The following is a 25,320-nucleotide window of genomic DNA, read 5'->3' as shown; positions in this document are numbered from 1 at the left end:
GCCTGCAACCAGTGAACTTGGAGGAATGAGAAGTGAGATTGGACTGTGGATCAAAGAACTTTTCTGAACTTACACACACATTACAGACACGTGCACTTGAATTAGAAGAGGGTTAAGTTAAGAGTAATAAGTTAAAGTTTGATCCTGTTTCTGTTTAAAAGTAACTTTTGTTTAAGTAACCCTTTGTCTTGGTGAATTTCTATTGCTGCTGGGTTTTGGGATCCTCTGGGCCCATAACAACCGTTACAATGAACTTGAACTTGTTCATCTTTCTCATTTGAAAACAACGAGCTGTCAATTCTGCTTGTCCCTGGCTTGCACCTTTCTAAATGCATTATGTGGGGAGCCAAATTCCATCCTGTGCATTGCTCTCCTTTCTGCTGCTTCCCCAGGTGACTCAGACAAGATGCTCCCTTTTGAACGGATTGGAAGTGGTCGCAGCGAGGACGGGGACCCGAACGGTGCATCACAACCCCGACTGAGGCCTGGCCTCAGCAGCTCCCCCACGACAGCGGAGCGGGACTGAATCTCCGTCCGTCCGTCCATCCCGAGGGAGGGACTGCGGAAGAAGCCGCAGCCACAAGGACAGAGCGTCGGGCAGGCTGGCCGAGAGGGGCGGGGCCTCCATCTCTGTGCGCGATGACCGTCCCTGTGACGATGACTCCGAACCCCACCCCCGAACGGGTCCAATTCCCTCCGACCCGACACGCGGCCAAAAGGTCCCGCACTCCGCCGCCGGGGGGGCGGGGGTCGCTGTTGCAGCGCGCCGGCCTCGGATTGGCTGGCAGGCAGGACGGTCAGGGGGCGCGCGCGCGCGGGCGTCGGCATGAGCTGGGCCGCGGTGGACGCGGTGTCCATGGAAACGGGCGGCTGATCGGCGACGCGCGGAGGGGCCATGCTGGCCGGCTCCATTCAGATTTCCGGGGAGACCCTCTCCTCCGCCGAGGTCAAGGACATCTGCGAGTCCCTGAGGGCCCACTCGGTGCGGCTGCTCTCGCTGCGGGGCTGTCACCTGTCGGACCGCGACTTCGGCCGCATCAGCCGCCATGTGGCCGAGTGCCAGTCCCTGGCGCAGCTCAACCTCAACCTTGGCGTGGTCAGCACCCTGGCCCGGGTGCAGCAGCTGGCAGACGCCCTGGCCGCCAACAGGTCCATCCACTCCTTGTTGTAAGTACCCTCCGTGGCTTCTGGCTGACCCCTGGCCCGGGATCGGGCTGTGCAACCTCGGGAGAGCATTGACTTGAATTCCTGTGTCTGTTACAAATTTATCCTCACGCAACGTGCTCTCAAAATGCAGTCGGGTGGGCACCATCCGGGGCGGGGGGGGCTTCAGAACCTCGAGGTCATCATCATGTGAAATCTTCACTTTGCTTCATGTCTGATCAATTATCTTTCTTGATGCCTGCAGAAAGTCCTTAATCCTTCTACTCAGGTACCAAAGGAATTTCTCTCTTTGATTTCCTCCAACCATTTATCTGTCCTCTGGCTCATCCATTGTCAGGGTGAGGCTAAACCCTCTGGCTCATCCATTGTCAGGGTGAGGCTAAACCCTCTGGCTCATCCATTGTCAGGGTGAGGCTAAACCCTCTGGCTCATCCATTGTCAGGGTGAGGCTAAACCCTCTGGCTCATCCATTGTCAGGGTGAGGCTAAACCCTCTGGCTCATCCATTGTCAGGGTGAGGCTAAACCCTCTGGCTCATCCATTGTCAGGGTGAGGCTAAACCCTCTGGCTCATCCATTGTCAGGGTGAGGCTAAACCCTCTGGCTCATCCATTGTCAGGGTGAGGCTAAACCCTCTGGCTCATCCATTGTCAGGGTGAGGCTAAACCCTCTGGCTCATCCATTGTCAGGGTGAGGCTAAACCCTCTGGCTCATCCATTGTCAGGGTGAGGCTAAACCCTCTGGCTCATCCATTGTCAGGGTGAGGCTAAACCCTCTGGCTCATCCATTGTCAGGGTGAGGCTAAACCCTCTGGCTCATCCATTGTCAGGGTGAGGCTAAACCCTCTGGCTCATCCATTGTCAGGGTGAGGCTAAACCCTCTGGCTCATCCATTGTCAGGGTGAGGCTAAACCCTCTGGCTCATCCATTGTCAGGGTGAGGCTAAACCCTCTGGCTCATCCATTGTCAGGGTGAGGCTAAACCCTCTGGCTCATCCATTGTCAGGGTGAGGCTAAACCTTAAACTTGAGGTTCAACACATCACATTCCTCCTGAACAGGGGAATATTCCTCTTCCAGACAAGCCGGTCACTACCTCTGCACTATGCTCAGAACTCGCCTAAATAAATCTGCAGTTGTCTCCTTCGGAGTAGCAGCAAGAGTAATAGGCGCCAAGTTGCATCATGATGGCAGATAGACTTTCCTGAAAGGAAAGACCTGGTCGCCTCATAGATATTAGAGCATTCTTTTCCATTTCAAACATCGTTTATAGGGTTGTTTAAATTCTCTAACTGTCACGGTAACATTTAGATAATGATCCTTGTTGCAAGGTGCAAGTACTCTTCTTCTAAGGTAGTCTCTTAGGATGGAGGATAACTTGCCCGGTACCACAAAACCTGACCCTAGTGAGGTCTTGACAACCTGTTTCAAAATGATCTGCCTCATTTTAAAAAAAAGCAATAGAATTGAAGGAAAAATGGCAAAATGGAGTAAAAATAAACTGCAGCAGAAAACCAAAAGGTAATGGTTGATGAGAATTTTAGGAACTGCATCAACTCCATCAAATGTGCATGTTGATGCTGCAATTGAGACACTTCAAGGGCTTCACAATTGTGTTTGGTAGTGAGGAAAAGCACCCTAAATTCCAGAAAGATAGCGATAGGAGGCAGATGGCATTTAACTTGGAGAAGTTTAAGATAATGAATTTGGGAGGGGAAAAAAAGCAAAGAAATATACAATAAATGGTGGTGTATTAAGAGGGGCAGAGGATTTTTAAATGCATGCACAAATTCTTGTTAAGCTGATGAAGAAGTCAAACCGGGTGCTTGCCTTTTATGGCTGAAACAAGAATATAAGATCAGGGAGGTCTTATTAGAACTATATAAAATATTAATTAGGCCTTAGCTTGAGTATGATGTAGAATTCCAATCTTCATTCTAAAGGAAGAATGGATTAGCAGTAGAAATTTAAGAAATCTTTGCAAGGGCTGGTGCATTAAAGAAATGAAGAGAGAGTTTTCAGCTGTGGTTACTTCCTTTGGATCAATGGAAACTAAAATCTGAACTCAAATCTATTGGCATATGTATCGAAGTACAGTGAAAAGATTTGCTTTGTGTGGTATCCAGTAAGTCAACCCACTCATAGTTACAACAAATAAAACACAGTTACAAAGAGAGAGATCAGAACAGAGCAAGGACAACATTATTTTTACAAATGTGAGGTTAAATCTAGCAAATGTGAATTAAAAGGTGTGTTGAGTTATTAATAGAAATAACATTCAATAGACTGTAAAATTTTCTAGTCTGATATGACCAACCTTCTGAGAATGCCAGAATATTGGAGTTGACTGTATGTTCAATTTGTCTGTGTTATTCTAGATTTTGCCATACTAATTAACTAATGGTACCTGATTTTTATTTCTTGTAGCCTTCATGGCAGTCCTCTCACTGATTCTGGATTGGCCATCCTCAACCCTGCTCTTTCCCTTCATCCCTCTCTAATATCATTGGACCTTGGAGACTGTGTTCTGGGAGATGAAGCAATAAATCTCATCTGTGGACTGTTACCACCTGATGGAGCAAAGTCAGGTATGAATTTGTGTCATTTCAGCTGAATTTCTGGAGCAGACAGGATGAACAAGTCTCTGAATGCTCCACAAACTCAACCTGGAAGGATTCACTGTGGATGATGAGGAAAATGTACCAAACACTGGTTATCTGATTTAACGTCTCAACTAACATCGCATAGTGTCCAATAGTAAGAGTGTGAAAATTTATAAGAACATGAGAATAAATAGGCTATATAGATTGAGTAAGATTATGGTTGATCATGAACCTTGACAATCTTAATCTTCATCTAAATTTGTTCCTTTAGAGTGAAAACTATCGGTTTTAGCCTTATACACGATTAATGGCAATTTGGGTGGTGTGGGCTTGTGTGCTGGAAAGACTTGTTATCATGATGTACCTCTAAATTAAAAATAATTGGAATAGGTGATGAAGCATCCAGAAGTCAATGGGGTAGAGAATTAGGACAAAAAAAGCTTCTTCTTGCCTCAGTATCTGACATTTTGTCCAGGATGCTCTGAGCAGAAATTTGACAAGGTCCCTCATTAGGCAGATCAAGGAGATAAAGATACACAAAATGCAAGGTGATTTGATATTTTGGATTCAGAATTAGCTTGCCTGTGGAAAACAGATGATACTGGTGGAATACTGGTGTTATTTTGGTCAGTGACCAGTAGTGTTTTGCAGGGATTGGTGCCTGTGACATGTAAATGATATGGATTGAAGTGCAAATGGTGGGTTAATAAGTTTGCTGATGACACAAAAGGTTGGTGGAATTGTGGACTTTGTAGTGGGATTCAAAAATACAACAGGATAAAGATCACTTTCTGGTTTGGGCAAAGAACTAGAAGATAGAGTTTAATCCAGACAAGTATGAGGTGTACTTTGGGAGATCAAATTTAATCTAGTTTAATTTAGAGATACAGTGCAATAACAGCCCCTTCAGCATGTAAACGATAAATATGCAGTTAATGGCAGGACCCTTAACAGTACAGATTTATGCAAAGGTACCTGGTGGTCCAAGAAATTAACTCGCTGTAAATGGCCAAGTGGTCAAGTAAGTAGAAAAGGAGGTAAAGAAGGGTATGGCTTGCATGCCTGAATAAGTTCAAGTTTATTGTCGTGTGTACTGAGGCCTGAAGTACAGTGGGAAGGTTCATTTTATGTGCAACCCATACATACTGCAGAAATAAAAACATAGTATTGGCAGTGGTGGATTAACCATTAGGTTGAGTAGGCTGAAGCCTAGGGGCCCGGAGGGTAAGGGGGCCTGAGGACCTAGGCTTCAGCCTACTCAGTAAAGGGTATCCTTGGTCTCGGTTTATCGTTTCACACCTACTGCGCAGGTGAAGCAGGTGACTGTGGAGCGTGGGCCAGAGTCAGCATCATGCCATTACTGAAGTGACAGTGCAGTGATTTCTGGGAGCTGTTGGCGGCACTGTGGTGGCATGAAGATTTGCATGTGTGCAATCCTCCAGTTTCCCACCAAACTATTAGATTTTTAATGTTCAATTAGGTTGGCGAGACATTAAATATCTAAACATTTGGTGGAAAGGTGGAGGATGATTGAAGAGTGGGGGTTGAATTAAAGCAGTTCTCCCAGAGCGCCCAGAGACCGTTAAGTAATTAGTGGCACTCTGGTGGGGCTGGTGAGTGCCACTGGGTGATTGACTGAGAAGCCACTTCACTGAAGTGGCCTTTCAGAAAATCACCCAGTGGCACCCACCAGAGGGCCACTAACTGCCTCTGGGCACTCAGCGTGTGAGTTGTGATGTCTTGTTCAGTTCTTGGTTGGGGGGTGGGAGTCACACACTTCAGGAAATATATGGAGGTCTCTGTAAATGAGGTGTGGAAATCCTTCGGTTATGGGGAGAGATTGTATCCATCACATTTCAGAGAATCAACATGAGGATTTATGGAGGCTTTCACAATTAGGTATGGTTTTGATGGAGTGAATAAACCCCGATCACAGTGGAAGAACTCTCTGATTTAAGGTAATTGGCGTCAGAATCACAAAGGGTCACTAAGGATTTTATTTAACTCATAAGTCATTGTGATCTGCCTAAAAAAAAATGGGGATCTTGGGGATCATTTCAAAGTTAATAGGTTGAGTTTGAGTGTCCCAAGGGCATGGTGGGAGGGAGAGACCAGAGGAGGGGGACAGCCTATTTTCGTTTCCTGAACTTCACTGCTGTCTCAGCCTACATTTTGCCATGAAGACAGGGGTAAAGTCATCGCCTTTCAATGCAAACTGCAGTCACCTTGCCTTTTCCCAAGAGCCTTTCACATCCTGCCCATGTCCCAAGTTAACATGCTTCACATGCAAGTCTCCCAACTGAACAAAAATATACCTGTGCATTTTCAGTAAGGTATTTATGATTTAATAAATCTGAATTGATCGACTGAGAAGCTTTCAAATGTGTTGTCGAGGCATGAGCAAAACGGACTTTGGACAGAACGTTCTCTTTTAATCAATGTAATTAGAGGAAAGGCAAGGCCGGGGAATCATGCAGAAATAAAAATATATGTTTAATAATTTCATGTATATTAGTGCATGTATGTCTGTTTATCTGTTCTCTATGAAAATCAATATGGAGCACTCTAACAATGTCCAAGGAAGTTCAGTAGGGATAACATTTGATGCTGAATGTCATGATCACATTGAATTTAACCTTTTTTGAACTTGCACCAGACACACCTGAATTAGTTACAGATCTGTGCATCAATATACATTCAGAATAAAAACTAATGGCCAAACCCAGTTCAATATGGGCCTGTGGCTGGTAAGCCACTAAATCGAAAGTAACACACTGAGTTTTGCAGAGTTCTGGAGAAAACTACTTTACTCGCTTCAAATCGCATGCTTCAAAGTCCTGCCCGGTCCTAGAGTCCTTAGCGCTCCAGTGAGGTGGAAGTGATGTCAACTTCTGGGCCGTGGCTTTGCCCTGCACTGAGGGTCTCCGCATATGCCGCTGGCTGCGGACTTACCTGTGGCTGCTGGCGCTGGTTCGCTTGTCATGCAGGTGAGCCGATACATGACCCCCCCTCCCCCCACCAGAACTGGCGATGGGATGTGCGGGAACCGTAACCTGTATATTGTCTGTTTTGCGTGGTTGGCCTCATCTCTTAGTAGGTGGTGTAACGACTGATCATTCAATGTCCGTCCAGGTGTGCCAGTTTGAGACAGTCGATCGTAAATGTCTCCTCCCGGCCCCCAATATCCAAAAAATCGGTTGTCCTATTGTGTCGCACTACCCTGAAGGGTCCTTCGTATGGCCGTTGAAAGGGCAGCCTGTGTGCTCCTTTGCGGATGAACACTGTAGAGCTCGTCGAAAGAACCAACGACTTGTTGATCCAAACCAAGGCTTTTATTAGCAAAAGACAGGAGCTCTTCACAGGTGGCCAACCAGTCCAGAATGATCCGACCTGGCTAGGGACACAACCCTTTAAGGCCCAGACAGTAGGCATGGCTAAGTTCTCAGCCAATCGCTGTAAGCACAGTCATTACACTCTAGATACTGTAACTATATACATTGGTGATAGGTCTGTACTATCATAAACACGTACTCACTCTCCAGGTTGTTGGGCACAAAGGAGGGTAGAAGTGGAGCCAGTGTCCCTAGTTTCTCCTGGAGCCTGGTCAGCACCTCTGTTGGTGTGTCCCCTTGATCACGGGGTGTGGGCATGAACTCACCGGGCAGTGTGAGTGGTGAACTATGCACTAACTCAGCCAATGACACTGCTAGGTCTTCTTTAGGTGCTATGCGGATGCCCAGCAGCACCCGGGGAGCTTGTCTACCCAACTTGGAGTTGTGCCATCAGGACTGATTTTAGGTATCAGTGGAAATGCTCCACCAGGCCATTTGATTAGGGGTGGTACACAGTTGTTCACTGTAGCTGAGTTCCCAGGAGCTGTGCCATCATGGACCATAGACCATGCCATCATGGACCATGTCTGAAGTGATGTGGATGGGGAGGCTGAACTTTGCCACCCAGGTTGTGATCAGGATCCTGGTACATGTTTCTATTGTCAGGTAACTGATTGAGGCAGCTTCTCACCATCTCATGAATCTGTTCACCATCATAAATAGGTACCTCGCCCATCTTGAAACAGGTAGTGGGCCAACGATGTCCACGAGCACAGACTCAAACCTCTTGTGCGTTGGCTGGAAGGGTAGCAGCGGTGCCTTCACTTGTCTCTGGACCTTGGAGGTTTGGCAGTGTGTGCACGTCCTGGCCCAGTGTCTAACCTGCTTGAGTAGACCATGAGTCATGAACCACTCCACAATTAGCTGGGTGGTCGACCGGATGGAAGGGTGGATCAGCAAACACTCAGCACCTCCAGGTGGCCAGTATAATGGGTCGTGGTTGCCCTGTGAAGGTGTCGCAGAGGAGTTTGCTACCTCTGGGCCCCATTGATATGTCTTCGAGGCAGAGACCGGTGAGCATGGTCGGTATGCTGGCTATTTGCTGTCCTCCTCCTTTGCTTCTTCTAGTGCTGTGTAATCCATTCATGGAGCCGGAGCTTGCACCGACTGGATAGATGTTCTTGACAGTGTTCCTGCCACCACGTTGTTCTTCCCCAAGACATACTTGATCGTGAATTTGGACACGTAGGAAAGGTGGTGCTGTTGGCGGGCTGACCAAGGGTGGGACACTTCGGCGAACGTGAAGGTGAGGAGCTCTTGATCTGTGAAGATCGTGAACTCTCTCCCTTCTGGAAAATACCTGGTGCTGAGGTACAGGGCTAGTAACTCCATGTTGAACACGCTGTACTTGAGTTTTGGGGACCACAGGTGTTGGCTGAAGGAGACAAGTGGCTTCCATTGTCCTTCTGTTAATTGTTCAATACATTGCTGACTGTCGTTTCGGAGGCGTCAATGGTGAGTGCCATGGGGATGTCCGTCCAGTGGTGGGCCAGGAGCGTGGCATTGGCTAGCACATCCTCGGCCTGGTCAAATGCTGCCATTGCCTCTTCCATCCAGGCAACGTCTTTAGCCTTGCCGGACACCAAACCAATAAGTGGGTGCATAATTCGGGCTGCTGAGGGAATGAACCGGAAATAGAAGTTGACCATTCTGACAAATTCTTGCAGACTTTTGACTGTTTTAGGTCTGGCAAATTGGCAAATGGCCTCCACTTTCCCCGGCAAGGAACCGCTCTGTGACAGTCGATCCACTGTCCTGAGAAGTTGATGGTGGACAGCCAAACTGGCACTTGGTGAGTCCATAGTCGCTGTGGTGGCAGCAGAGGAGGCGCAGATGGGTCAGATGCTCCTGGCGGAAGTGGCTGGCTACCAGGATATCGTTCAGGTAGATGAAAAGAAGGTCCATGTCACGCCCCACTGCATCCATGAGGCGCTGGAAGGTCTACGCCACATTTTTAAGGCTGAACAACATCCTCAGGAATTCAAACAGGCTGAACAGGTTATGATGGCCATCTTTGGGGCATGCTTGGGATGGACTGGAACCTGATGATACCCATGCACCAGGTCTATCTTGGAAAAGATGCATGACCCATGCAGGTTGGCCGTGAAATCCTGGATGTGTGGGACTGGGTATCTATCAGAGACGGTTGCATCATTCAGCCATACAGCCTCCATCCTCCTGAGTTCTTGGACACCATATAGAGCAGGGAGGCCCATGGGCTATCCGAGCGCCACACGATCCCCATCTTCTCCGTCTTGTTAAACTCCTCTCTCACAACCTGGAGCTTGTCTGGCTGTAGCCTGCGGGCCCAGGTGTGCAGGGGGTGTCCCTGCGTGGGGATATGGTGTGTCATGCCGTGTTTGGGGGCTGTTTCGGAAAACTGCAGTGTGACGATGGACGGAAACTCTGATAACACCCTGGCGAACTTGTTGTCTGAGCATATGACAGAGTCAAGGTGCGGAGCTGGCAATTTGGCCTCCCCAAGGAGAAAGGTTTGGAAAGACTTGGCGTTGACCAGTCCCACCCTTTCAGTTTCAACAGCAAACTGAGCACACAGAGGAAGTCTGCCCTCAGCAATGGCTGTGACACCGCAGCCAGTGTAAATATCCACGAGAATCAGCTTGAACCAAATTGCAAGGGGGCGGTCTGTGTGGTGGTGGATTGGACAGATGGTGCTGCCGTTAGCCACCATGAGGTCCGCCTGCCCCTATTGTGGCTTGAGGAGGGCAGGATACTGATTTCAGCTCCTGTGTCTTTTAGAAATCTGCGCCTGGAGTGCCTGTCCCAGATGAACAGGAGGCTACTGCGTGGCCAGCTGTAGTAACCATTAATGGCAGCTGGCTTTTTTGTTTCCCTGAAACAAGCATGGCAGTCAGTTCCCCATCTTTGATGGTAAAAACACCAAGATTCATTGGTGTCATTGGTGCCATTGCTCAGTGCGAGCATTGCAGGTTTAACTGATGGAATGCAGTGTGGCCTTTGGCCATGACGTAGCACTAATTCTGACACTGGCCCCGTTGTTTTGTTTGGCGCGCCACACTTTCCATGGGTTAGAAAAATCCTTGTTTGTTCGTAGGAGGCAGATGTCCTCTGGGATCTGCTCTAAAATGAGCTGTTCAAAGAATAGGCATGGCCTTTGGCCATCTGTTAGTACCAGCGTGTCACTCATTAGGGCTGACGGGGCCCGGTCACCTAGGCCGTTCATCCGTAGCAACCGCGCAGCCTGTATGTGGTGTGAGAGGCCGAATGTGCCAACTAACAGGGTCTTGAGTTCCTAAATCTGCTGACCTCTGGAGGCTGCTGTAGAAAATCCATTATGAGGCCTGTTGTTTCCTGGTCGAGCACAGCCACCACGTAGTAACATCAGATCTCATCTGAGACAATGTTCCTGACCGGAACTGGGCCTCTTCCTGCTGGAACCAGATGAGGGGCTGAATGGTCCAGAAAGTTGGCAGTTTCAGTGAAACGGCATTTTGAAAAGTTAAGTCATTCATGTTGTCCATGGTGCTGGAGTTGGTTGCGTCGAGTCCAAATACCATTGCACCTTCAGGGCACCAATGTGGCTGGTAACCTGGTAAGTCGCTAAATTTAAAGGAATACACTGAGCCTTGCAGAGTTCTGGATAAAACTGCTTTACCAGTTTAAAATCGCGTATTTTAAAGGCACGCCTGGTTCCTAAGTCCTTAACGCCCAGCAGAAATTATGTCAACTTCTGGGCTCTAATCGTCTCCACAGGTGTTGCTGGCTATTCGCTTGTCATGTGGGTGAGTCGCTACAGGCCCAAAAAAGCAAAGCAACATTGGCAGAAGCTCATCACAAGGTCACAGTCATACAAAGAGACAGCAGAGGAACATCAATCTTGCCTCACTGTTGATGCTTCCAGACATGCAAGGAGCAGGAAGCAGGAAAGAGAACAGCAATGATACGCCCATCTCAGGGCTCAGGCCTCTAACCAGGCAAGGGGCAGGCAGTGGGAAACAGAACAGCACCAGGCCTGCCTCAGTGCTGATGCCCCAGGCATTCCATGAGCAGAAACAAGAGTCTGCTGAGGAAGAACAAGCAAGACTCCAAGCAGCATGAACAAAAGCCACCAACCAAAGGTTAGCACCATTTACTACAGCCAACCTGCAAAATGCTGAATTCAATTACTCAGTTAACATTGAGTATTCTTCCATTAATGCAGTTGCAATTGGTTCCATGTCAGAGGTATGGTTTATTTCCTGAGCAACAATGGGTATTCTGCTGGTAGATTAGATAAAAGTAGATTGCATCATAGAAATTCGCCGATGCTTGATTTTTACCCAGTTGTTTTTCATATTCAGCTATTTCTCTGAACCCGATTCAGAAGGCTCAGGAGATAAAATGCCAACACAGCCGAACTGGTTACGTGGGTGGTTGTCAATGACAGAGCCCAGCGATGAGGTCTCCACTACCAGCACCAAGGCACCCCACTACCAGCCCAGCCCCTTCCCTCCTCATGCACCCCTCCCCACCGGACTATTGCCACCTGGCCCATCAATTCTATCCAGCCATCACCGAGAACAGCGTACACACGCCCAACCCGAGTACATACTCAGCAGATAAATTTAGAATATGGGAGGGAGGAGGCAAGGTTGGGGGGGGTGCCTTACTAAAGCTCAGACTAGGGGCTTGGGTGGGAGTTAATCCGCCACTGAGTACTGAGTGCAACATAACAGAATTACAGAGATCAGTGAGTCAGAACAAAGGGAACTTCCATTTTACTGGGTTCATTCAGAAGTCTTGATAGAGTTAAAATTTAGTACCTTTCAACCTTAGAACAAATTTCAGGATGACACTGTGGCGATATGTAATTACACCACTAGGTCACCAGGGGTCATCCCAGTGACCTTGTATATAAAGCATCCCAGAGCTACAGTTTAGCTTTCCAGGTTTGTCTTGCAGAGAGACAAGACCTCTCAGTGTACATATTAGTTTATTAAAGCTGTCTTATACTCGCACTGCTGGTGTGGTGATTGTCAGTACACCCTATAGATTCGTCTCACACTTTTCATTCATACATTTCATTGAGCTTCATTCTTGCAAGTCGCCTAATCTGAGTAACTCAAGGCTATCGGAGATTTACTAGCAGCCTGAAATTTGCCTAACATACGTCATGGGGCCCCACACTTCTCAAAGTATTTACAACCCTCCCTGCATCTTTTCACAAAGCAGCAAGGCACATGTGGATGTTAATTAAAATTGATCAATCTACATTAATCTCTCCTCTGGCAGACCCTTACTTCCACAATAGGAGCAGTAAATAAACTCCTTAAATCTGGTTATGTATGATCTCACACTCATGAATTTTCTTCCTGACACAAGAAGGGCAAAGAGTCTGTGACCAGGGTTGGATGAGTACTCTAATGTGTTGGCTACTTTTCCAAGGCAGCAACAAGTATTGATGGAGAATGATGGTCTGAGTTAGGTTCACAGCTGTCTGCAGTTTCTTGTGATCTTAGTTGTATGATTTCCCATGATGCATCCTAACAGGAAAGTTTTAATGGTGCATCTGTAGGACACTAGTGCTGCACCAAATTTCCTCAGGCTCTGAAAAAGTAGAGGCGCTTGTGCAATTTCTTAGCGGTTTGGTCACCATGACAGAACAGATAATTGGAGATGTTTATACTCAAGGACGTAAAGCTGACTACGATCTTTACCTCAGTTCCATTGATGCAGACAAGGGAGTGAGCTCCACCCCTCTACTGAAATTCTATAAAAGTAATGAAGTAATTTTGTAGCTATGTAAAACAGGTTTTACCACACTGGGAGTACTGTGGGCAATTGTGGTCTCCTAATTACAGGAAAAGGGACAGAAGATATTTTCCAGGTCAACCCTTTTTTGGGTTTCTATTAGTAAATTTTTGCAACAATTAACTTGAGTGAACTTTCCTTTAAATCATGAATTACTTTTGTTAGGAAATTTTGAAAGTGTCACTCCTAAATTATCACTGTCAGATTTTCAATTAAAATTTGTTAAGTTGGTTTTAGTAATAGCAAGGAAATGTGTCACTGTAACATGGAAATCTGATGTTTCATTAACATGCTGAGATTCGGAGGGAGTCACGTGATGAAGTAGTGGCCGGTTGGGGAAATCCAGCCCTCTCCAGAAAATTTAAAAAAAGACAGTGAAAAAACAAAGGCACAAACACAAAAACCAAAATAAAGTGAAAGTAAAGGTGTGGAGAAAATAGCAGCAAAAAAAAAAGCCAAAAGCAACGGGAAGAAGAGGAGAAGAAAGGACGTCAGAAGAAGAAGGTGAAGGCCTTACCTGTCCGAGGAGCCCCGCCGCGGAGAGAGAAGCCCGCTCCCTAAGGTCAGTTGAAGCCCCGAACTTGGGACTACAAAAATGGCTCACGGAGCCAAACAAAAGTGCGCAACCGCACATGCGCGAGGAGTCGCGCATGCGCAATGCGCAAGACAAAAATAATACTGACGGGAGGGGGGACCAGCTGAGGAGTCGATCTCCACAGCTGAAATTGACAACCACAACAAAGCAACAAGAGGAAAACATAGAAAATAACGAGAACAAGAAAGAAGAGAGTAAAAAGAAATCAAAGAAACAACAGATGACCAACCCAGAGGAAGAAGACCAGCAGCAAGACACTTCTAGTAAAAATAAGAAGACCAAAAATACCCAACAAAATAAAACAAACAAACCAACAAGAAAACCAGAAGGGACAGAGGTAAAGGACACAGATCCTGGAGTGGACTCAGAAGAAGAAGAGGAAGAACACAGAGAAATGGAAGATGAAGGGAAGGGCAAGTACATGGATATATTCTTTTTTAAAGAATATATGGAATCAGTAAAAGAATGGCAATCACAAGAATTCAGTGAAATAAAAAGAAGAGTAAAAAGTACAGAAGAAAAAATGAATAGATTAGAGATGATCATGTCAGATATAGGAAAAAGAGTGGACAAGGTGGAAGAACGAGAAACAGCCGTAGAAATGGAAGTAGATGACTTAAAAAAGAAATTAGAAGAATCTGATTAAAAAAAAAGTTAAAGAGACACAAGAGCTGTTAGCTCAGAAGATAGATATAATGGAAAATTATAATAGAAGAAACAATATAAAGATAGTGGGCCTTAAGGAAGATGAAGAAGGCAAGAATATGAGAGAATTTATAAAAGAGTGGATCCCCAGGGTCCTAGGAAGACCAGAATTACAGGACGAAATGGAAATAGAAAGGGCACACAGAACATTAGACCCTAAACCACAACAAAAACCAAGATCCATTCTAGTAAAATTCTTAATATATACAACAAGAGAAAATATATTGGAGAAAGCAATGAGGAAAATAAGAGAAGACAAAAAAACCACTGGAATACAAAGGTCAAAAATTTTTTTTCTATCCAGATATAAGTTTTGAACTCCTGAAGAAGAGGAAGGAGTTTAATACAGCAAAAATGATCCTATGGAAAAAAGGATATAAATTTATGCTGAAGTATCCAGCGGTACTTAAAATAGTTATTCCAAGGCAACAAAACAGACTATTCTTGGATCCGGAGGAAGCAAGAAAATTTGCAGAACAACTACAAAACAGACAGAGAGAGGAAGATATGTAACAAGAACAAAAATGACAACAAACTATGTGTATGTGTGTATGTATGTATAAAAAAAATGGAATATAGGTAAGAACTAAGAAGGGAAAGAAAGGGAAGAAAGGAAGTATGGGGGGAATTAAGAGAGTGACCTTTGTTATATATGAAGATTAAAATCTTTTCTGGGGGGGCTGGGTGAGGAAGAGTTACGGTCACTGCGAAATCAGTTGACGCTTGCGAGTGAACTCGCAAATCCAAATGGAGAGGGGAGATGTGGTTGCCCGACAAGGGACAAAGGGCAACTCAGGAAGGGGAGGGGATAGTGGGGTTAAAGGAATTTTAGATAGGAGAATAAGGAAAATGTTTTATGTTTTAGAAATGTCTTATAAAGTGTTCAAAAAAAGAAAGCAGAAATGGATAAGAAGGAAAGGTGATGATGAGGAAACAGAAAGGAAAGTATGAAATGGCTATGTTGAACTATATGACTTTAAATATTAATGGAATAAATAACCAAATCAAAAGGAAGAAACTGCTAAATTTACTGAAAAAAGAAAAAATTGATATAGCATTCGTACAAGAAACACACTTAACTGAAGTGGAACACAAGAAATTAAAGAGAGATTGGATAGGACATGTAACAGCAGCGTCATATAATTCAAAAGCTAGAGGAGTAGCTATATTAATCAGTAAAAATGTGCCGTTTAAAATAGAAGAGGAAATAATAGATCCAGCAGGGAGATATGTAATGATAAAATGTCAGATATATTCGGAGTTTTGGAATTTACTCAATGTATATTCACCTAACGAAGAAGATCAAAAATTTATGCAAGCGATTTTTTTGAAGATAGCAGACACGCAAGGGAACATACTAATAGGAGGGAATTTCAACCTTAATTTGGATTCAAACATGGATAAAACTGGGAAAAAAAATTAACAGAAAGAACAAAGTAACCAAATTTATAATTAAATCGATGGAAGAAATGCAACTTTTGGATATATGGAGGAAACAACACCCAAAAGAAAAGGAATATTCATATTATTCGGGTAGACATAAAACATACTCAAGAATAGACCTATTCCTGTTATCAGCTCGCATGCAAGACAGAGTTAGGAAAACAGAATATAAAGCTAGACTATTATCGGACCACTCACCCCTGTTATTGACAATAGAGTTAGAGGACATCCCACCAAGAATGTATAGATGGAGATTAAACTCCATGCTACTTAAAAGGCAGGACTTTAGAGAATTCATTGAACGACAAATTAAAATGTACTTTGAAATAAATACGGAATCAGTGAAAGATAAGTTTATACTATGGGGTGCAATGAAAGCGTTCATCAGAGGGCAAATAATAAGTTATGTAACTAAGATGAAGAAGTACTACAATCAGGAAACAGAGCAGTTGGAAAGGGAAATAGCAAATATAGAAAAAGAATTAGCACAATGAAGGAAGACACAACTAAAAGAAGAGAATTGGCAGATAAAAAAATAAAATATGAAACACTACAAACATATAAGGTGGAGAAGAACATAATGAAGACAAAACAGAAATATTATGAACTAGGGGAAAAAAACGCACAAAATTCTAGCATGGCAGCTAAGACAGAACAAGCTAAGAAAATGGTATTGGCATTAAGGAAAAAAGACAAGCAAATCACATATAATCCAATGGAGATTAATGAAAACCAGAGAATTCTACGAACAATTATATCAAACTGAAAATGAAGGGAAAGAAGACAAAATAGATGAATTTTTAACTAAAATTAAACTACCGAAATTACAAACAGGAACAAAATAAATTAACAGAACCATTTGAAATAGAAGATAATAAAAAAAAAACTACCAAATAATAAAACACCAGGAGAGGATGGATTCCCAATAGAATTCTATACAACATTTAAAGATTTATTAATTCCTACCCTTCTGGAAGTAATCAACCAGATTGATAAAACACAAAGCTTACCAGATTCATGCAAAACAGCAATAATTACAGTAATACCAAAGACAGGGAAATATCCACTCGCACCAGCGTCATATAGACCAATATCTTTACTTAACACAGATTATAAGATAATAGCTAAACTATTAGCCAACAGATTAGCCGACTATGTACCAAAAATAGTAAATCTAGACCAAACTGGATTTATTAAAAAAAGACGAACAACAGACAATATCTGTAAATTTATTAACTTAATTCATGCAGTAGAAAAAAATAAAGCTCCAACAGTAGCGGTTGCTTTAGATGCAGAGAAGGCCTTTGACAGAGTAGAATGGAATTATTTATTCAAAGTACTACAAAAATTCAGCTTACCAGAGAAATATATTAATTGGAGAAAAGCATTATATAAGGGGCCATTGGCGAAAGTGACAGTAAATGGATATATATCAAAACAATTTAACTTAAGCAGATCAACAAGGCAGGGATGCCCACTATCTCCCTTATTGTTCGCATTACCCATAGAACCACTAGCAGAACTGATAAGAACAGAAAATAAAATAAAAGGGATAAAAATAAAAGATAAAGAATATAAAATCAGTCTCTTTGCAGATAACGTAATAGTATACTTAGCAGAACCAGAAATATCAATAAAGGAATTACATAGGAAATTGAAGAAATATGGAGAAGTGTCGGGGTACACGATTAATGCAAATAAAAGTGAAGCAATGCCAATGAATAATGCGGATTTCTCAAAATTTAAGAAAGAATCACCATTCAGATGGCAAACGCAAGCAATGCGATACCTAGGTATACAAATAAATAAAAACCTCGGTCATCTATATAAACTCAATTATTATCCACTAATGAAAAAATTACAAGACGACTTAGAGCATTGGAAAGACTTACCACTAACACTGATAGGAAGGATAAACTGTATTAAAATGAACATTTTCCCAAGGATACAATACCTATTTCAGACATTACCAATACGCTTAACAGAGAAATTCTTCAAGGAGTTAAAGAAAATAATAAGGACATTTTTATGGAAAGGGGGTGAAACCGAGGATAGCACTAGATAAATTAACAGAATGGTATAAACAAGGAGGCTTACAACTACCAAACTTTAAAAATTATTATAGAGCCGCACAATTAAGATACCTATCAGATTTTTATCAAACAAGGGAAAAGCCAGATTGGACTAGATTAGAACTAGATAAAATAGGGGAGAAAACATATTATATAAATGGGATGAAAAATTGGTACAACGTAGGAATTCTCCAGTATTGCATCATCTGCTCAACATTTGGAAGAAGATTCATGTAGAAAGGAATAAAACAAATTACCAACTACCAAAACTAATACTGACACAAAATCAGCTAATCCCTTTTACAATAGATAACCTTTCCTTTAGAGAATGGGAGAAAAAAGGGATCAAAAGAATAGAAAATTTTTTTTCAGGAAATAAATTATTATCCTTTGAACAAATGAAGGATAAATATAATATAACTCACGATACAGAGTTGGCATACTACCAACTGAAATCCTACTTGAAGGACAAATTGGGAAGCAGTCTGAGGTTACCAGAGGGAAGTAATTTTGAATATGTGATTACAGACACAATGATAATCAAAAAATTCGTAACAAACATGTATATTAAACTACAAGAAAAGGAGAACGAGGAAACTAAACAAAAATGGGAACAAGATCTAAACATAAAGATAAAGAATGAAACATGGGAGAAGTTATGCTCAGAAACTATGAGAAATACAATAAACACGAGGTTACGTATGATACAATATAAGTTGATACACAGGCTATACATTATACCTCAAAAGTTAAATAAATGGGACCCAACAGTATCTGACAGATGTTTTCGCTGTAAAAAGGAAATGGGAACAACAATTCATGCAATTTGGACATGTGAGAAAGTGAAAAAATTTTGGGAAGGTCTAAACCAGATATTAAATAAAATCACAAAAAGCAATATACCAAAAAACCCAGAGATCTTCTTCCTAAGTAACATAAAAAACAAAGAATTTGGACTCGATTTGGATGGTGCACAAAAAAGATTTGTTAGGATAGCCCTAGCTGTAGCAAAAAAATGTATTATGTCAACCTGGAAATTAGAAGATAACTTGAGAATACAACAATGGTATATAGAAATGAATAAATGTATTCCATTAGAAAAAATAATCTATAATTTAAGAAATAACATTACAATATTTGAACAAATATGGGAACCATACATGAAACATAATAGAGAAAACCTACCGTGGACATCTACCACCTAAAATGACAGAAGGAGAAGAGAATGAAAAGAACTGACTCAGTGGAATTTCTTGTTTATTTTTATTGAGTGACAACATTGTTTGACGGGTTTAATGTATCTTATATTCTGAACTTTAAATAAATGGGAGGGGAGGTAGGGAGGGAGGGAGGGGAGGAGGGAAGGGGGAGAAAACGACACTGTATATATTTAAGAAGGAAAATATATGCATCTTGATCAATATGGTTTATAGTGTGAAAAATAAAAAATTTTAATTAAAAAAAAAAGCGTGGGGTTCAATTAACATCAACTAGTGAAATAGAAATTTAGGAAATCATCACATTCTTTGAGCTGAATGTCAATGTGTAGAACCTGATCATGTAATTGAAATGATCTTTTGTCTTGATTAAAGCAGAAAATTCTGGAAAAAAAAACATGCTGTATTCCATTGTATTTCATTACAAAAAAATTATGTATAATTTAAGGAATAAATATTAGGAACATAGGAAGTAGGAACAGGAGTAGGCCAAAAATGGCCCATCGAGCCTGCTCCGCCATTCAATGCAATCATGGCTGATCTAATTTAAACATATTCTTTATGTTTGCAAATTTTGGGGTCTGTATGCTAAAATAATGAAATTAAAATTATGATTTTATTAATGTATTTTTACTGATCAGTGAAGTTTTCCCTGAAGGTATAATAATTTTATGATGTTTTTGAGGTCTCTGCATGTCAACTGATGCAATCCAAATTAATTATTTGTAATCATTTTATAATGAAATATATACTTTAGTTTTGGGATTAGATTGGGGGGAGGGTGGTTAATAGGGGGTTTAGTTTTTATTTGTAGTAGTTAGGTTTTTTCTTTTTACTTTAGTTTTTAGTTTTTTTATATCATTTCAGCATATATTTGTAAACATTTTATTATGTTAATTTTGTTACTATTGTTAATTCCTTGATATTATATGTGTTGAATAAATAAAATGTACAAAAAAAGAAGAGATTTACCAGGATGCTTCCAGAGTCCGGGGCATTAACTGTGAGGAGAGGTTGGATAAACTTAGGTCTTTTTCTCTGGAGTGTCGTGGAGATGTTTCTCATATTATGAGAAGCATAGACAGGATAAAAAGTCAGAATTTTTTCCCAGGGTAAAAATGTCTCATACTAGAGGACATGCATTTAAACTGAGAAAAATAAATTTTAAAGGAGGACAGTGTTTTTACAGAGTGGTATGTGCATGGAGCAGGTAACCAGGGATAATGATAGAAGCAGATACATCATGTTTGGTGCAGATCTCATGTGCTATACTGTTCTTTGTTCTGTGATCCATCAGAATCTTTCATGTTTCTACATGAAATTTGAAAGTTCTGAGTATAGGTTAATCTTAGTTCATTTCTCCTGAATTCTGCTGAATATACAAAAAAATGAGCACTGAATAAGGTAAGTGTATGGTGGATGATTCCCGAGGCTGAGGAATCTAGGACTAGATGCAGGGTGTCAAAATAAGGCTTGAAATGAAGAGAAACTTTAAAAGAATATGGAGGTTTAGTAAAAACACAAAATGGAGAAACTCAGCAGGTCAAGCAGTGTCCTTTATATAGCAAAAGTAAAAATATATAATTGACTTTTTGGGCTTCAGCCCTTCATTAAGGTATGGATAAATGTCGGCAGGCATCCGAACCCAACAATAGAGGGGGGGGAAGGGGTAGTCGCAAAGGCAGGAGGTTATAGGTGGAGAATGGAGGGAGGGAACAGCAGCAATCAAGGGGAGGAAGGATGGCTGGGTGAAGGGAGGGGAAAGGGAGGGAGGAGAACAAGAAAGGGGAAGGGAGGGGAGGAGAAATAAGAGAGCAGGTTAGCAGAAACTGGAAAAGTCAATGTTAATGCCATCTGGCTGGAGAGTGCCCAGACAGAAATGAGGTTTTGTTTCTCCAATCTGCTGGTGGTCTTGGTGGGACTGTTCATAAGGCCATGGACAGACATGTGAATGTGGGAGTGTGACAGAGAACTGAAATGGTTGACTGCTGTGTGGATTCTGTCACTGGTACAGATGGAGCGAAGATGCTCAGTGAAGCGATCTCCCAGTCTGAGCACAGTCTCTGATGTAGAGAAGGCCACAAAGGGAGCGCCAGATGTGGATACACAAGTGAAGTATTGCTTCACTTGAAAGGCCTGTTTGTGGCCCCGGACTGTGGTGAGGAAGGAGGTGTGGGCGTAAGTGTTGCATCTCCTGCAGCCATAGTGGAAAGTGCCGGGGGGGAAGGGTTGATGGGTGGGGAGGAATGAGTGCATGAGGGAGTCATGGAGGCAGCGGTCCCCACAGAAGGCAGAGAGGGAAGGAGAGGGGAAGATGTGTCTGGTAGTGGGATCCTGTTGTAAGTGCCAGAAATTCTGGAGGATAATGTGTTGGATGCAGAGGCTGGTGGGGTGGTAAGTGAGGATAAAGGGGATTCTATGTTTGTGGCACCTGGGGGCAGATGAGTGGGAAATGGAGGAGATACAGGTGAGGGCTGAGTTGATGGTGGTAGAGGGAAAGCCATGTTTGTGGAAGAAGGCAGACATTTCAGAAGATCTAGACTGGAAGACCTCATCTTGGCAACGGATGCGGTGGAGAAAGAGAAATTGAGAGAAGGGGATGGAATCCTTGCAGGTTTAGTTGTTGATTTCAGTAACTTTAGAAATTGAAAGATTTGGTTGTTAGAGGAAGAAAGGGATAAGGGGATACATCAGAAATTGTTGTTGGATTGTACAGGCTAGAAGAGCTGAATGGCCCATTTCTATTCTTTTTTTTCTTATAAACTATGTTAAAATAAGATAGCTCGTCATACTAGGACTTAGTCTATGCTGCAATATTAGTTCTGTTTCTTTTCCCACAGAGGCAGCCTTATCTGCTGAGTATTTCCAATTACATTAAATTTCCAGCATCTATGTTTATTTGATTTTCACATTGTTTCACAATGGCACTGGAAATCTTGTTGCATTTTATATATGTTACCCAAAAGAGTTAAAGCTGGAAATCAATGAAAGAAAAAAATCATTTATTATAGTTCTCTGTGTACGTAGTACACTTAGACATAAACACTGCTGGGAGGGCAGCCTTAAAGTCAATGTGGAGGCACATTCAACTTTGCTGCTGGCAACACTGAATGTTCTTATACACTGAAAGGTTTGTGTGTGACCTTCCTCTATCAGTGTGAGTGAAGTGGGAATATCAGAACAGAATCAGGATTTATTGTCATGAACAAGTCAGCACTGAAGTGCAGACATTCACATTATAACCATAGAACCATTTACGGAGCGGAAACAGGCCATGTTGGCCTTTCGAGTCCGCACCGGTTCACTGATTTTGTGCGCCCTCTTCAGGAATTGGTCCCGGTAGATCTTCACAGTGGACGGAAAGTCAGGCCGTGTCTTTGGTTCATTGATTATTCAGGAACCTGATGGCAGCGGCGAAGAAGCTGTCCTTGTGCTGCTGAGTGCTCGTCTTTAGGCTCTTGTACATTTTCCCCGATGTTAGCAGTGAAGAAGGCATGGCCTGGGTGGTGGTGGTCTTTGAGGATAGAGGCTACTTTGTTAAGATACCACCTCATGAAGATGTCCTCGGAGGAATGAAGTCTGGTGCCTGTGATGTGCAGGCCAAATTAACCACTCTCTGGAGTTTATTCTTGCCCTGAGAGTTGGCACCTCCGTACCAGACAGTGATGCCACCAGTCAGAATGCTCTCCACAGCACACCTGTAGAAGTTTAGAGAGTCTTCGGTGACATAATGAACCTCCTCAGACTTCTCACAAAGTATAGCCGCTGGCATGCCTTCTTTGTGATTGCATCAACGTGGAGGCTCCAGGAGAGATCTTCGGAGATGTTGACATCCAGGAATTTGATGTTCTTGACCCTCTCCACCTAAAAAACCTGCTTATCCTTCCCTGAACTACAATGGGAGGGTCCACAACTGAATTCACTCTCTACCAATCAATATTATCAGGAGAATGACCCATTTATTTAAATTCTCTTCAACCTTCTTAAGCAAGGGGAGATCATTCAACTTTATATAAATTTTTAAGTCATTATTTGATCCTTTTTGCAATCTGTATAATCTTCATTTGTTAAAGCTATAATCTCATAATTTATCTAATATCCAGAAACTTTCCCTTAATCTCCAATTGCAGATCCAATCTTTGTTCTTTCTTCCTCTCTTGTCAAAATATTCTACCTCTCTTGTCAACCATATGTGAATCAAGTCTATCCAGAATCATGTGCAAATGGTCCCTAAACAATCTTCACATTTCTTTGTGCATTTCCCCAAGAACATCTGTTCACTTGGTACTCTCCCAAATTCCTGCCTAATTCCATAATAATTAGACCTTCCCCAATTAAATACTTTCCCATATCCTTGTCCATAGCTGTACTAAAGATCGGGAGCTGTGGTCACCATCACTGAAATGCTCCCCCACTGATTTGTCTGTCTCCTGACTAGGTTCATTATCCAGTATTAGATCCAGTATGACCTCCCCGCTCGTTAGCCTGTCCACATTACTGTTTCAGGAATCCTTCCTCAAAACACTTAACAAATTATGCCCCAGCTGAACCATTTGCATTAAAGAGGTGCCAATTAATATTATGGAAATTGAAGTCACTCTTGACAACAACCCTGTTATTTTTGCATCTTTGCAAAACATGTCTACTTATCTGTTTCTCAGTGGCTTTTAACTTAAGCAAGTTAAAATCATCTATTATTACAACCCTATTTCTACAAACCACCTGTGATTATCCTACACATATGCTCCTCTAATTCTGGCTGACTATCGAGAAGTCTATAATGTAAGAATCAGACTCTTGAATCTTCCTCAAGCCCCAGCCCCACATAACCTGACCTTAGGGGGCGTGATGGTGTGAACGAAGAACGTGGGAAAGTTCCTCCCCGGGAGAATTAATTAATTAATAACTGAACAAAAAAAAAATTTCAGTAGCTAAAATCTATTTCAAGTCTTGCCTGCACAGTTTGACTACGACGACAAAAGGAAAGTCTCCAACAACTAGAAAATTAGTTCTAAAAGAGGTCACAAGATTTGAAAAAATTGGGCCTACCTTGACATTGGTGCCTTGGGCTGGATTTTCTCCTCCTCCACGGTTAATGAGAGTGATGGCAGCAAGAGTTCAGGTGACTCTGGCACCATCACTCCTGGAAGCCGAAGAAGATGGCGGTGGAGTCCCAAAGAAGCTGTGGAACTACAAAGTCTACAAGAAAAGAGTGCATGTGCAGAACAGATCAATTGGAATTTCATGGGAGACAGAAAAGACAGCTCTCACTAAGGATGAATGTCAAGAACTGCCTCCTTTGTATTCAAAGGCTGAGTAGGAAACATTTTTTCCACTACTTGCGATGTGGAGCAGGAAGAGGAAGATCAAAGAAGACTAGTGGAGGAGACAGAAGAACAATATCAACAGGCTCAATTTCAAGAAGAGGCTGTGCACATAAAGTTATCTGAAATTAAAGGGCAAAGTATGGGAAGGCAATTGATGAACCAGTTGCAGGCAATGAGTCAGAAAATGGATTTATAGTATGGATCTATTAGACGGGATTTCAATTTGAATTTGTTAAAGGAGAAATGAAAATAATTAAGGAATAGATGAAGACATATGCTAAAGTGGTTGATAAAGTTAAAACACAAGTTTGAGAAGTTGAAGAAAAGTTACATGATGAAGTGGATCAATGTAAAGACGTGGTTAATAAGTTAGAAGATTCAGTTATGGCTTGGAGTGTTGGAAAAAAAGAACTTTTTCAAAAAATTGGTACTTTAGAGAATCATAGTTGAAGAAATAATGTGAAGATTGTTGGATTGCCAGAAAGCAGGTTTTTTGAAGATTCTGGATACCTTGGGACCTGAAAAATTTCCAAATGGTCATGAATTGGAGTGCTTAGAAAGACACCAATGTTGGGTCAAAAGCTGAGCTCAGTTTTGATTAGACGTCTTTATTTTCAAGATAAAGAGACTATTTTGAGAGTAGCAGTCCAGAAAGCTCGTCAATTTCAGGACCCTTTGATTGTGGCTGACAAAAAAAAGTATTTTTCTATGTGGATCTTACTGTGAATGTGATTGAAAAGAAGAAAGGAATTTAATCCTGCAAAGTCTGTAGTTTGGAAGAAGGGCTATAAGTTTTTTTTTTGCCATCCTGCAATACTCAAAAATTTTCAAGGGAATAATAAGGCAAAATTCTTCAACAGTGAGATAGAAGCTTTAGAATTTGCAATTTCTTCTAAATAATAAAATAGATTAACAATTTAATTTATTAACAGCATTCATACCATAGTTTGAGAAGATGCAAATGTCAAATAAGGAGATACAGCAAGAGATTGCTTGCCTTGACAATGATGATCAAGTTAACAAGGATCTTAAAGC

The 25,320-nt window shown here is 42.2% G+C and overlaps 1 protein-coding gene across 1 annotated transcript in view; it reads left to right on the top strand.

The window, feature by feature from the left end:
- Positions 1-777: 777 nt before the first annotated feature.
- Positions 778-25,320, top strand: part of lrrc73 (leucine rich repeat containing 73) — a 103,390-nt gene continuing 78,847 nt past the window's right edge. Inside the window, exons 1-2 of the mRNA XM_069883587.1 lie at positions 778-1,167; positions 3,587-3,747. Coding sequence (XP_069739688.1) covers positions 896-1,167; positions 3,587-3,747 — 433 coding nt within the window. The 5' untranslated portion in view covers positions 778-895. The remainder of the gene's footprint in view (positions 1,168-3,586; positions 3,748-25,320) is intronic.

Source organism: Narcine bancroftii, chromosome 6, assembly GCF_036971445.1.
Source record: "Narcine bancroftii isolate sNarBan1 chromosome 6, sNarBan1.hap1, whole genome shotgun sequence".
Classification (NCBI taxonomy): Eukaryota; Metazoa; Chordata; class Chondrichthyes; order Torpediniformes; family Narcinidae; genus Narcine; species Narcine bancroftii.
The sequence above is the reverse complement of the archived record's forward strand: the minus strand, read 5'-3'. Positions and strand labels throughout refer to the sequence as shown.